The sequence below is a fragment of the Jaculus jaculus genome, chromosome 2 (genome assembly GCF_020740685.1).
Source record: "Jaculus jaculus isolate mJacJac1 chromosome 2, mJacJac1.mat.Y.cur, whole genome shotgun sequence".
In the NCBI taxonomy this organism is placed as follows: Eukaryota; Metazoa; Chordata; class Mammalia; order Rodentia; family Dipodidae; genus Jaculus; species Jaculus jaculus.
Window position 1 is genome coordinate 5354730 of NC_059103.1, and position 13561 is coordinate 5368290.

Sequence of the window (13561 nt, forward strand, 5' to 3'; positions counted from 1 at the left end):
TGGGGAGTAGGAATGATGGTACTCAGAAGGATCACAAGGTCCAAGCTTGTCTGAGCTACATAGCATGTCCTTATCTCAGAAAGACAAACTGGATAAAGCACTTACCATTCAAGCATGAGTACCTGAGTTTGGGTCTCCAGAACTCATAGAGAGCTGGATATGATAGCTGTGCCTGTAATCCAAGTGTATCTATGATAAGGGAGACAGATAGGAAAATTGCCTGGAAGCTCACAGGGCAGCTAGCCTGATGAATGCAGTGGAGAATGTCAAGAGACCCTGTCCCAAAACAAAGTGGAGGGACTAGGAAGATAGCTTAGTGGTTAAAGACACTGGTTTACAAAACCTGAGACCCAGGTTCAATTCTCAAACTATCCACATAAGCCAGATAAAAAGGGGAGGGGTGCTGGAGAGATGGCTTAGCGGTTAAGGCAATTGCCTGCAAAACCTAAGGACCTATATCCGCTCTCTTTCCAGATGCCATGTAAGCCAGACATACAAAGGTGAGGCAAGTGCAAGGTTGCACATACACACTAGGCGGCACAAGTGTTTGGAGTTCAACTGCAGTGGCTGAGGCCCTGGCACACCAATTCTAGTTCTCTCACTCACTCTAAAATTAATAAATAAATATTTTTAAAAAGGGAGGGGTGACAAGTATCTAGAGTTTGTTTGCAATGGCATGAGGCCCTGGCACACTCACACACAGCTGTAAATAAATGATTAAATACATAAAACCATAGTGAAGGGTGAGTACCAATAACCAAAGTTGTCCTCTGACCTCTACACAGACACACTGGCATTTGTATGCCTGTACTTACACACACACACAGACACACACACTCATACGCATACAACAAAGATAAAAACCAGAAACAAAAGCAAACAAATCCTCCCACAACTTTTCTTCAGCTTAAATCTCAATAGATTGAGTGCACGACACTCTTTGTCTAAAGTGATTTTTCTTTAATTTGCATGTGACTTTCTGCCATCTTTACATCAGTGCTAAATGAACTTTTCTCTGTTATCCCAGCTCTGTCTCTGGGGGTTGCTCCATTCCTTTCCTTTGGAGCTGGGACCCGGACCCAAGATGTCATGCAAGCAGGACCCTAGCCCCAGCTCCAGCCCCAAGTGAGATCTGCTTCTAGAGAAGCACTACATGACAAATGTAGCTATTATTCAGTGCAGGCTCTTTCCTGTTACAATCAGTGTAGACTGTTACTGTCATGATATTAAATATAAAACCATCTCCTAGCAGCAAACAGTATGATCAATTCTGAGTAACTGGAGAAATAGCTAGGATGTTTATTCACAGAAGTCTCAAGTCTTGAAAAAGTAAATCAATTCACTATAAGGAAAACACCTCCTCAAAAACAGGCCAGAGCTGGGTGTGGTGGCGCACGCCTTTAATCCCAGCACTCGGGAGGCAGAGATAGGAGGATCCCCATGAGTTCAAGGCCACTTTTGAGACTACAGAGTTAATTCTAGGTCAGCCTGGACCAGAGTGAGACCCTACCTCGAAAAACCAAAAAAACAAAACAAAACAAAACAAAACACTGGCCAGAACACTGGCTCGGTGAACTGTGGGGCCTGGCTACAGCTTGACAGTTGAGAACCCGCCTCACCTGAGCTGAGGCCCTGGACTCAGCGTCCAGCACTGCAGAGCAAGAACCAAGTGAGGAAGTCACTGGCGCCTCCACACAGTAACGACCTACCCCCAGCAATGGTGGATGCAAAACCAAGTCCTCTGGTAAGCAGATCATCAACAGAATCCTAAGATATCCCTACTCATTGCTTGCTGTGAGCTGAGCACCAGCAATGAGCGAGTGCTGATTTCGGCTACACCCTGGCAGTGTGCCGGCACAGATGCTTCTACTCAGTCACGACATCAAAACATCTGTGAAGTGGTAAATGCACTCCACTCGTCAAGCACAATTCCTTCTGGCTTAAACAGACCAACTCTGGAGTAAGCCACTGCCTCTTAGAATGTGCTGTTCTGGGGCTGGGTGAGGTGCTTGCAATTCAAGAATGAGGACCAGTTTGGATCCCTAGCACCCATGTAAAGAGCCAGGCACGGCACACCTGTAACCCCATTGCTGGGCAGGTGGAAACAAAAGGATCCTGAGTTTGCTGGCCAGCTAGTCTAGCCAAAGCAGTGCACAAGACCCTGTCTCAAAATAAAGTAGGAAGCAACTGAGGGAAACACTCCAAGTCAATCTCGGGCCTCTACACCACCTGCACATGTGCATGCATACCTGCACATACACACGCACCCGCACACATATAAACATGCATACATACAGCACTTGCTAAAAAAATTTTAAAGAGCGAGAAAATGTGCTGTTTTTCTTAAGGCTTCTTGTTGCTATTTCCTGGACCACCCACTCCTCATATGCACCCTGGATCTACCCGAGTGACGCACTGCTCTACTCCAGGGGATGCCATCTGCAAATCTGGTAACGTGAACAGGATCGTCCTTGAACTGGACACCAGGTAGCCACTGAAATGTAGGCTTCCACAGTCCAACCAGGCTAGCACATGCTGCTGAGGTCAGGGAGGACCCTCTGGCTCTGGGCCTTTCCTTCATCACTCTCAGAGTCTGTACCGACACCAGGGGCTGTGAACCATCTTGAAGATGAGCCTCTGAGCGCCCCCTCTCTGAGTGGGGATGAGACCATGGGCCATGGCGGTTCATCGCCTCCAGCCAGAACTCTGCAGTGCCCATGCTAACTTCATCTTTGGAGGGGCTACACCCTCCACAGCCGTCCTGTAGAAGCACGGCTACTCTTCACCTCCTACCCTTCACAGCAGCATCGTCTTATGTTGGTAACATGGGGTGACTGTCACAGAAAGAAACTCGAGGAAGGTTGACATGGCATACACTTGCATTGTTAAATTGAAAAGTAGGTAAATTTGCATTTGGAATTTGTTTTGCTGTCTTCATGGGAGACAAAGTCCATATGGAAACATGGAGTTTATGTTGTTTAGTAATTCGTTCATGTTTCTTCACATTATCCAGTTTCGCTTCCTAAAACAAGAGCTATAAAGCTGGGAATGGTGGTGCACACCTTTAATCCCAGAACTCAGGAGGCAGCGGTAGGAGGATCGCTGTGAGTTTCTGGCCACCCTGAGACTACATAGTGAGTTCCAGATCAGCCTGGGCTAGAGTGAGACCCTACCTGGAAAAAACAAACAAAAAAACAGAGGTACAGTATTTTGGCAAGGGAGGGACAGGTTTCAGGGTAATTAATTTTTTCCTGCTAAAATATGCCACACACCTGAATTTAAGAAGGTAGTTCCAGGGCTGGAGAGATGGCTTAGCGGTTAAGGCTCTTGCCTGTAAAGCCAAGGGACTGCAGTTCATTTTCCCAGGACCCATGTAAGCCAGATGCACATGGTGGTGCATGTGTCTGGAGTTGCTTTGCAGTGGCTGGACACCCTGGCATGCTTATTCTCACTCACTCACTCTCTCTGTCTCAAAAAAATAAAAATAAATCTTAAAATAAATATTTTAAAAAAGAAGGTGGGTCCAGAAAAGCTACTAGACAGCCACTGTCTCAATGAGGTCTGGGCTACAACTGACAGGCTGAGCTACCTACCAATGACTCTGGGATCACATGGGCTCTGTGCTATCTGCTCATTCAGAGGTTAATCTCAGATAGCTGATGGCATTTAAACAGTCTTTGGCCGGGCGTGGTGGCGCACGCCTTTAATCCCAGCACTCGGGAGGCAGAGGTAGGAGGATCTCTGAGAGTTCGAGGCCACCCTGAGACTACATAGTGAATTCCAGGTCAGCCTGAGCCAGAGTGAGACCCTACCTCGAAAAACCAAAAAAAATAAATAAATAAAAATAAAAATAAACAGTCTTTGTACACAATTCCATTTTTCTTTTTTCTTTTATTTATTTAAGAGAGAGAGAGGTAGAGGGTGATAATGGGCATGCCAGGGCTTTCAGCCACTGCAAACAAATGCCAGATGTATGTGCCACCTTGTACATCTGGCCTATGTGGGTCCTGGGGAATTGAACCCGGGTCCTTTGTCTTTGCAGACAAGTACCTCAACCACTAAGGCATCCCTCCAGCCCCACACTTCCACTTTCTTAAAAAGAAGTGTGCTTTTGTTCCCACAAATTTAGTTTGATGACAATTGTAACCAACTAAGGAGCCCAGAGGCCACAGCCTTGCCACTGAACCTGACCAGTGAGCTCTGCAGGGCTGCAGGCTCCACCCCCACAGCACTGGGATTACAGACACATATGGCTGTGTCTGCGTGGGAAATCAAACTCAGGTGTCTCAGGCCTTCTCAGATCCTCGAGCTTGTACAGTCAGCACTCACTTGCTGAGCCATCACTCCAGCCAATTTAGCCTCTTAAAAGAAATAGCATGAGCTGGGCATGGTGGTTCATACCTTTAATCCCAGCACTCGGGAGGCCAAGGTAGGTGAATCAGCACGAGTTCAAGACTACACTGAGACTACAGAGTGAATTCCAGATCAGCCTGGGCTAGAGCGAGACCCTACCTTGAAAAACAAAACACAACAACAAAAAAGTATGAAAACTGGGTATAGTGGCAAAGTCTGTGATTTCAGCACTTGGGAGTTTGGAGCAAGAGAACTGCAAGTTTTAGGCCACCCTAATTATACAAGAGCCTTTCTCCAAAAAAAAAAAAAAAAAAAGAGGAGGGTGGGCTGAGGACATGGCAACATGGCTTAGCAGTCAAAGTGCTTGCCTGTGAAGCCAAAAGACTCAGGTTTGATTACCCAGGACCACATAAGCTAGATGCCGAGGGTGGTGCATGTGTCTGGAGTTCATTTGCAGTGGTTGAAGGCCTTAGCATGCCCATTCTCTTTTTCTATCTGCCTATCTTGTCTTTCTGTCTGTCTCTCACATAAATAACTAACTAACTAAATAAATAAAATTAAGGAGTAGGAAGGAGTGTGGAGTGGGTAGCTCAGGATAATCTTTTGCTACAGCACCGTGTGTACCTGAGTTCACATCCCCAGAACCCGCACGAAGCCCACTGCTGCAGTGCAGGCATCTACACTGCTACTGGAGACATCTCCTGGAAGACCACAGGCCACGCCTCCTAGCAGACACACAGGTGAATGAGACTCCGCCTCAAACAAGGAGGAGGGTGAGGACCAACACCCACAGTTGTCCTCTGACCTCCACACATGTGCTGAGACATGCGTATAACTGCACTCACACATGGAACACATACATTTAGAAAAAAAATGTATGAAAGATGATGCTGTCCACATTTACTTTATCATTTCTTCAAGATCATTGGAAGACACCAAAATAAAAAATACAGTTCCAAGCCAGGCGTGGTGGTGCACCCCTTTAATCCCAGCACTCGGGAGGCAGACATAGGAGGATTGCAGTGAGCTCAAGGCCACCCTGAGACTACATAGTGAGTTCCAGGTCAGCCTAAGTTACAGTGAAACTAACTTGAAAAGCCAATAAATAAATAAATAAATAAATAAATACAATTCCCTGGAGAATGGAATTTCAAAGGGGAAAGTGGGGGGGGGGATTACCATGGGATATTTTTTTATAATCATGGAAAATGCTAATAAAAATTAAAAAAAAAAGAAATACAATTCCTAAGTCTTAGCTGACATGGGCATTTTCTCCATTTGCTATGGCTCTAGTTATAAACTCTCCTGTTTGGTAATTTTAATCATTTATTACCCTAGATTTGTTCTACATAATCCTTGCTCTTATTTTGACAATGCCCCTGTTGTCAGTTCCTGTGTTTCAATTACTCTGACCTCCTCCGAGTGTGACTCAGGGTGTACCTACCAGATAAGCTGATCGTTGTAGAGAAACGCAGTGTATTTGACTATATTTAGGCTTTCTTCCATTTTATTAATAAAGGACTGGATTTTCAAATATGTCATTTTATCCAATGGAAAGAAGCTGATTCCACCAAATATATCAAGCAGGTCACATGATTGTAAATGTAGTGTTTGCAAATACTGTGGGAAAAAATAAAGTATAAAACTTATTAATTTTAACAGTACATTCAACCTAGTAGTCTTTTTTAAAATTTTTTTAAAATTTTTATTAGCATTTTCCATGATTATAAAAAAAATCCCATGGTAATTCCCTCCCCCCCCCCCCCCACTTAACCTAGTAGTCTTTTAAACACTGAAAAGAATCAGTCTCATGGTAAAACTAATATTGACGGTACAGTTACACTCCAGTAACACTATAAGTCCAGCAAGTAGGTAAGTCATGGGTAATTGGATTCAAAATCAATACCAATTTCAAAATATAAAGGCTGAAACCTGAAGCTGAGGAGATGGTTCAGTGGGTAAGAGCGCTTGCAATGCAAGCACGAGGAAAAGAAGTTCAATCCTCAGCACCCAGGTTACAGGCCTGTAATGCCAGTCCTGAGGGAGGTAGAGATAAGAGAATCACTGGGGCTTGCTGATTAAAAAAAAAATACAGCAGCTCCAGGCTCAGCTAGAGACACAGCATGTCAAGGAAACAATGTGGAAGAGCAAAAGAAGATGCCCGATGTTCTACTGGCTTCTATATGGAGTGTGTTCATGTCTACACACCACATACACATAAGCACACATACACATGTGTAATTTTTAAAAAAAGGTTGGGGCTGGGAAGATTGCTCAGTAGTTAAAGGCACTTGCTTGTGTCTGGCTTATGTGAGTTCTGGGAAATGAAACTTGAACCCTCGGGCTTCATATGCAAGCGTCTTAACCACTAAGCCATCTCTCCAATCCAAATAATAAGCTTTTTAAAAGACTAAAAACAAGCTAGGCACTCGGAAGGCAGAGGTAGGAGGATAGCTATGAATTCAAGGCCAGCCTGAGACTCCATAGGGAGTTACAGGTCAGCCTGGGCTAGAGTGATATTCTACCTCAAGAAAAAAGAGACAAGAGGGAATTACCATGGGATTTTTTTTTTATAATCATGGAAAATGCTAATAAAAATTTAAAAAATTAAAAAAAAAAAGAGACAAGTGCCGGGCGTGGGGGCGCACGCCTTTAATCCCAGCACTCGGGAGGCACAGGTAGGAGGATTGCCATGAGTTCAAGGCCACCCTGAGATGACAGAGTTAATTCCAGGTCAGCCTGGAACAGAGTGAGACCCTACCTCGAAAAACCAAAAAAAAAAAAAAAGAGAGAGAGACAAAACAAACAGAAATCAAAGCCAGCTACATGCAGCAGCACTTGTCTAACATGTCAAGGCCCTGAGTTCCATCCCTAGCACCACCACAGGAAGTAAAATACCAAAGTTTACTGGAGAGGTGGCTTAGTGGTTAAACGCTTGCCTGTGAAGCCTAAGGACCTTGGTTCGAGGCTCAATTCCACAGGATCCACGTTAGCCAGATCCACAAGAGGGCACACGCATCTGGAGTTCATTTGCAGTGGCTGGTGGCCCTGGAGTACCCATTCTCTCTCTCTCTCTCTGCCTCTTTCTCTCTGTCAGTCACTCTCAAATAAATAAATAAAAATAAACAAAAAAATTTTAAATACCAAAGTTGTTTTAGAGAGAAAAGGTGAGTTCAAAATAGTCATGAGGAGTTGGGAGAGATGGCTCAGCAGTTAAGGGGCCTGCCCATAAAGCCTAATGACCTGGGTTTGATTCCCCAGTACCCAAGTAAAGCCAAACAAGTGCATATGCATCTACAGTTCATCTGCAGTGGCTGGAGGCCCTCGTGAACCCATTCTCTGTCTCGCTTTTATTTCACTTTGCTTGTAAATAAATAAATAAATATTTAAAAAAACTAGACATGAGAGATTATTATAGAAAGAAAATAAACTGATAATTATTCCACTAACATAAACTGAATTTGAGAGAGGTTGGGGCAAGGATGCAAGCTCAATATATAATGAAAGAGGGTAGCAACTACTTAAAAACATTATCCATTGGGACAAATCATACTAATGTGACCAAGTCTGTGTCATAGCCAAAACCTTTTTCCTTGAGTCAGTATAGATTATGCCTAGAGGACAGAACCAGCCCCTAGGAATATGCAACTCAGCCAGGTGTAGTGTCTCATGTCGGGAATCTCAGCACTTGGGAGGCTGAGGCAGAAGGATTACTGTTAGTCTGAGCCCAGCCAGGGCTACATAGCGAGATCCTGTCTCAAAGAAATGTTTTTTAGGGCTGGATAGATGGCTAATCTGTTAAGGCACTTGCCTGTGAAGCCTCAGGACCCAGGTTTGGCTCCCCAGAACCCAACATTAGGCCAGATGCACAAGGTGACACATGTACACAAGGTTGCACATGTGCACAAAATGAAGCATTCACTGAGAATTCAATTGCAGTGGCTAGACATCCCAGCTAGCAAATTCTCTCTCTTAAAAAAAAAATTCTTTTTGAGATGGGTGTGGTGGCATACATCTTTAATCCCAGCACTCATGAGGCAGAGGTAGGCGGACTGTCATGACTTCAAGGCCACCCTGAGACTACAAAGTGAATTCCAGGTCAGCCTGGGCTAGAGTGAGACCCTACCTCGGAAAACCAAAACTAAAATAAAGATCTGGTGGAATACTACAAACATTATACATAAAATTCACAACACTTACCCGATGGAAGAATTTCTCTAATCTTTCTTTTAAGAGCTTGACACCTCCATCTTCCATGGCTTTCAGAAATGTCCCATTAAAAAGCTAATGGTATGAAACATTGTGGATTAAAAAAAAAAAAGTCAATGTCCTATGCCACTCAATGTCTCACCATAACAAGTTCTTTATTTCTTTCTAATTAAATTCATTAATATTGTCCCTGTTCCTTTTAAATGTAGAAACCATTCACATGAGAAGGCCCAAATTATAAAATAATTTGACAAAAATCACACTGTTCAGTGATGTTGTCATTTGGGGGAGGGGAGGTGGGAGGGTTAAGGTAGGGTCTCACTCTAGCTCAGGCTGACCTGGAATTCACTATGTGGTCTCAGGGTGGCCTTGAACTCACAGCACTCCTCCTACCTCTGCCTCCCAAGGGCTGGGATTAAAGGCGTGCGCCACCACACTCAGCTAATGCTGTCATTTTTTATCATACTGCCTAATTACACTTTACTAATTTCAGGGTCTCTATGTAGTCCAGGCAGTGATAATTTTGCACCAGTCACCCAGACAGCTGCAACTAGAGATTCATGTGCCACCATGCTCAGCAAGTATACTTTTTAACTTTTCAGGTTAGGCTAAAGTTTCAATTTATATAATACCACCGGGCTTTTTATCTCAGGAAAATATCTACAGTCTGTATGATCCTTGGGAACATGGGCTCACTGCTGTCCAGTGGGGACATATTCCTAGTACAAGATGACCTTGCAGTCTTTTGAGATTTACTTTTAGGGATGGAGAAATGGCTCGGTGGTTAAGGCCTAACAAACCTAACAACCTGGGTTCAATTTCCCAGTACCCAAATAAAGCCAGATGCACAAAGTGGCACATGCATTTGGAGTCCATTTGCAGCAGCCAGAGGCCTTGATGCACCCATTCTCTCTGTCTCCCTCTGATTGCACATAAGTAAATAAAAACTTTAAGATGGACTTTCCGAAGAAAGGTGTGATATACATGGTAGGTACACATGGCTGTAATCCCGGAATTTGGGGAGACTAAAGCAGGAAGACTCCACGTTCAAGCACTGTCTGAGCTACTGAGTCAGTTCAAGTCCACTTGGGGCAACCCAGTAAGATCCTGTCTCAAAATAAGGATACAGCTCAGTGGTAGAGCACCTACCTACCATACTAGCCTAGGGCCAAACCTCAGTATTAGTACAGAACATGGTGGCACATGACTATAATCCCAGCACTCAGGGGCCCAAGGCAGGAAGAGAGTAAACTGGAGCTGGGTGTGGTGGTGCATGCCTTTAATCCCAGCACTTGGGAGACAGAGGTAGGAGAATCACCATGAGTTTGAGGACACTCTGAGAATACAGAGTGAATTCCAGGTCAGCCTGTGCTAGAGTGAGACCCTACCTCAAAAAACAAAAATAGAAAGAGAGTGCGTTGGGAGACCAGCCTGGACTTTACAGGGAGACCCTGTCTCAAAAAAAAAAAAAAAAAAAAAAGACTTTTAAAACAATCCCTGAACCTCTAAGAGGGGTTTGGGGAAGAAGCACAGCTGTGCTTACCTTGTACATGCTGTAGCACTGTTGCAGCACTGAGCTGTAGACCTTGTCCTACAAATGAAAACAGCACAGATCTCACCTGACTCAAGGGTGCAGTGAAGGTACACAGAGTTTTGACAAAGCCATGCAAGGACCATAAATGAGCCAGTAAGCCTACTTTAGCACAGTCAGTGCAAAGTATCAGTGAGACAGGGTTCTTGGACATTTTTTTTTTAATTTTATTTTTATTTGAGAGTGACAGACACAGAGAGAAAGACAGAGGGAGAGAGAGAGAATGGGCGCGCCAGAGCTTCCAGCCTCTGCAAACAAACTCCAGACGCATGCGCCCCCTTGTGCATCTGGCTAACGTGGGACCTGGGGAACCGAGCCTCGAACCGGGGTCGTTAGGCTTCACAGGCAAGCGCTTAACCACTAAGCCATCTCTCCAGCCCTCTTGGACATTTTTAAAGACTGCTAATGTAAACAACAGACATAAGGCATTCCTACATACCCTGGGAAACTTTTGTGAAAGCTACCTAGTTTAAGTCTAAGACACTCAACATACTCAGAAATACTTTCCCCTAAAAACTTGGGGTAAGAAATGACATCTTACCAATAGTTCTTCCTCCTGATATTCCACAACTGGCTTTCCGTCTTTACTTTGCTTCTCAATGATAGGGTTCCGAACAACCTACAAGGTTTAATAAACTGAAATTACACAATGAGCTTGATCAAATATCTTTATTTGCTTTTTCTTTGGGTTTCTGAGGTAGGGTCTCATTCTAGCCCAGGTTGGCCTGTAATTCACTACGTAGTCTCAGGTGGCCTTGAACTCATGGTGCTCCTTCTATCTCTGCCTCCCCAGTGCTGGAGTTAAAGGCATGCGTCACCACAACTGGCTTTTTTTTTCTTTTTTTGAGGCAGCGTCTCACTCTGTTGCCTAGGCTGACCTGGAACTCACAATTCTCCTTCCCCAGCATCCATGAGTACTGAGATTACAGGTGTGAGTCACCACACGTGGCTCTTAATATTCTCTTAATTTCAAAATTCTGAGCTGGGCATGGTGGCCCATGCCTTTAGTAGCAGCACTCGGGAGGCTAGGGTAGAAGGTTCATGGTGAGTTTGAGGCCACCCTGACACTACACAGTGACTTCCAGGTCAGCCTGGTCTAGAGTGAGACTCAATCTGGATAAACCAAAAAAAAAAAAAAAAAAAAAAATCCAGTGCTGGAGCTGGGCAGGTGGTTCAAGCAGCAAATCCTGCTGGCCCACAGTTCCCCAGTACCCACATAAAGTCAGATGCACAAAGTGACACATGCATCTGGAGTTCATTTGTAGTGACAAGAAGTCCTGGCATGCCTATTCTTTCTCTGTTTTTCTCAATCTGCTTGCAAATAAATAAATAAAAATATTTTTAAAACAAATCTGGTGCTGAGGATGTAGTCCAGTGGTAGAATGTCTGCCTTTGGGTTTTATCCCCAGTAACAAAACTAGAATAGGTCATCTAACATGTTATGCCACCCGGAACATAATTTCTTTTGTGTGTTTGTGGTGCTGCAGCCGAAATCCAGAGATTTGTGCATGCTAGCTAGGTAAGCGCTCTACCACTGAGCTACATCCCCAGCCAGAATCGCAATTCCCCAAAACAGTTCCAAGCTGAGGAGGAATTTGCTGTTAAATTGCAGTCTTTTTTTCCTACAATTTCCAACAGTAAAGATCACCCAGGACTGTACTACACAACTCAAGGTATAAAGATGTAAATACCATGACCATCCAGAAATTTTCTTCTGGTTCATGGAAGAACTGCCTATTCTTCTGTGTATGTAAGGATTTTGCAGGTTTTGACGGGCTAAAGGTCCTCGTAAACTGTACAATAGCTTCGCAGAGGCCAACATTTCTAATTTTTTCATTCTTTTCTACTTCATTTGGATGATAAAACAAAATTTTATTTTCTTCCTAAGGTATGAAGAAACATAGACACAATATTAACATAAGCATTTCTGCATCTCAAAGTGTTAAGTTCAACGTCCACCTCTTTGATCATATACACTAAACACAAAACCAAAATCCCCTTGTTCAGAAAACCAGGAATTGTCATCATTGTGTAAATACGACGATGACGGAGCCCAACACTCTGAAAGACAATTGTGATATTCACTAAATAACAGTCCACCAAAGCAGTACAAGACCATTTTAATGAGAGATCTTTCTTTTCTTTCCGTGTGAGCTGCGATAGGCTGCAAGAGAGTGTTGGGCTGGAGAGATGGTTTAGCGGTTAAGGCACCTGTTTGCAAAGCCAAAAAGTTCGACTCCCCAGGACCCACATAAAGCCAGATGCGCAAAGTGCCATATACGTTTGGAGCGGCTGGAGGGCCCTGCTGCGCCCGTTCTATTTGCAAAATAACTAAGTTTAATAAAATAATAATTTCAAAAAAAAAAAAAAAAGATAGGCGGGTGTTCACACGTGCACAAGAAAACAGCTCGCGGCCAGCGAAGCCCAGCTGGTCCTGAGGCAACTGGACTTGACAGGCGCTTTCAAAAGGACTGGGGGGTGGGAGGAGGGCCGGGGCTGAAGAGGGGTTAAGGCGTTTGCCTGCAAAGCCAAAGGATCCCAGTTCGACTCTCCAGGACCCACGTAAGTCAGATGCAGTGGCTGGAGGTCCTGGCGCGCCCATTCGCTCCTCTCTCTCTCACTGCCTCGGTCTCTCATAAATAAATAAAACAAATAAAATATATGAAGGACTGTGATGTGCTGAGCTCTGGGCGGGCTGTACCCCCGCTGCGGCTGGCACACCTCTCAACGGGCGGATCTCTCACCCCGTGGGCAGCGATTAACCCAACCGGCCCGCCGTCCTCGTCCCCCGCCGCTTGCAGCCGGCACAGCGCAGCTCCGTCCGCGTCGCGCGAGCGGGCAGAGGGGCCGGAGCCGCTTCCCCCGCCCGCCCGGCCCGGCCTAGCCGCCTCCGCTTTACCTCTCCCTCGCGCGGCCCGAAGCGCGGGTTGTAGATGAAGAAGCTCAACAGCGCCGGCGGGAACTGCTTCTCCTGAGCCGCCCAGGTCCCCGTCCCGGCCGCCGCCGCCATAACGGGCCGGCCCCCACCTCGGGTGCCTCCCTCCGCCCACCCCGAGACAGCAAGCCTGCGAAGGAACAGCGCTTCCGCCTCGCTCGCCGCTACCCCGGAAGCGGTCGTCGCCGGCCCGGAAGAAGAACTTGCAGCGCCCCCTTCTGCTGCGTCCGGGCGGAGCGCGTTTCCCGATTGTGTGTGTTCCGCGCTATGGTCATTTGTACAGCATCCGGGAGGGAGTCTGGGTGGTTTTTTTGTTTTTGTTTATGTTTTAATTTGCTCTTGAGTTTCTGTCTTGGCTCAAGGCAGAGCCTGTGGATGTCAGGAGAAATGCATCAGGCACTGGTTTTATTTTGCATATTTATTGACCGATTGATTTGCGGTGCGGCGTTCGTTTGCAGGCCCGAGGGTCTCTT

General features: G+C 45.3%; 1 protein-coding gene across 1 annotated transcript in view; it reads right to left on the reverse strand.

Annotated features, from left to right (window-relative positions):
* Positions 1 to 13190, reverse strand: part of Ccz1 (CCZ1 homolog, vacuolar protein trafficking and biogenesis associated) — a 35165-nt gene extending 21975 nt beyond the window's left edge. The window contains exons 1-6 of the mRNA XM_004666353.3: positions 13053 to 13190; positions 11845 to 12036; positions 10695 to 10772; positions 10106 to 10153; positions 8554 to 8637; positions 5798 to 5973 (exon numbers count right to left, since the gene is read on the reverse strand). Of these exons, the coding sequence (XP_004666410.1) occupies positions 5798 to 5973; positions 8554 to 8637; positions 10106 to 10153; positions 10695 to 10772; positions 11845 to 12036; positions 13053 to 13163 (689 nt within the window). The 5' untranslated portion in view covers positions 13164 to 13190. The remainder of the gene's footprint in view (positions 1 to 5797; positions 5974 to 8553; positions 8638 to 10105; positions 10154 to 10694; positions 10773 to 11844; positions 12037 to 13052) is intronic.
* Between the last annotated feature and the right edge of the window lie 371 nt (positions 13191 to 13561).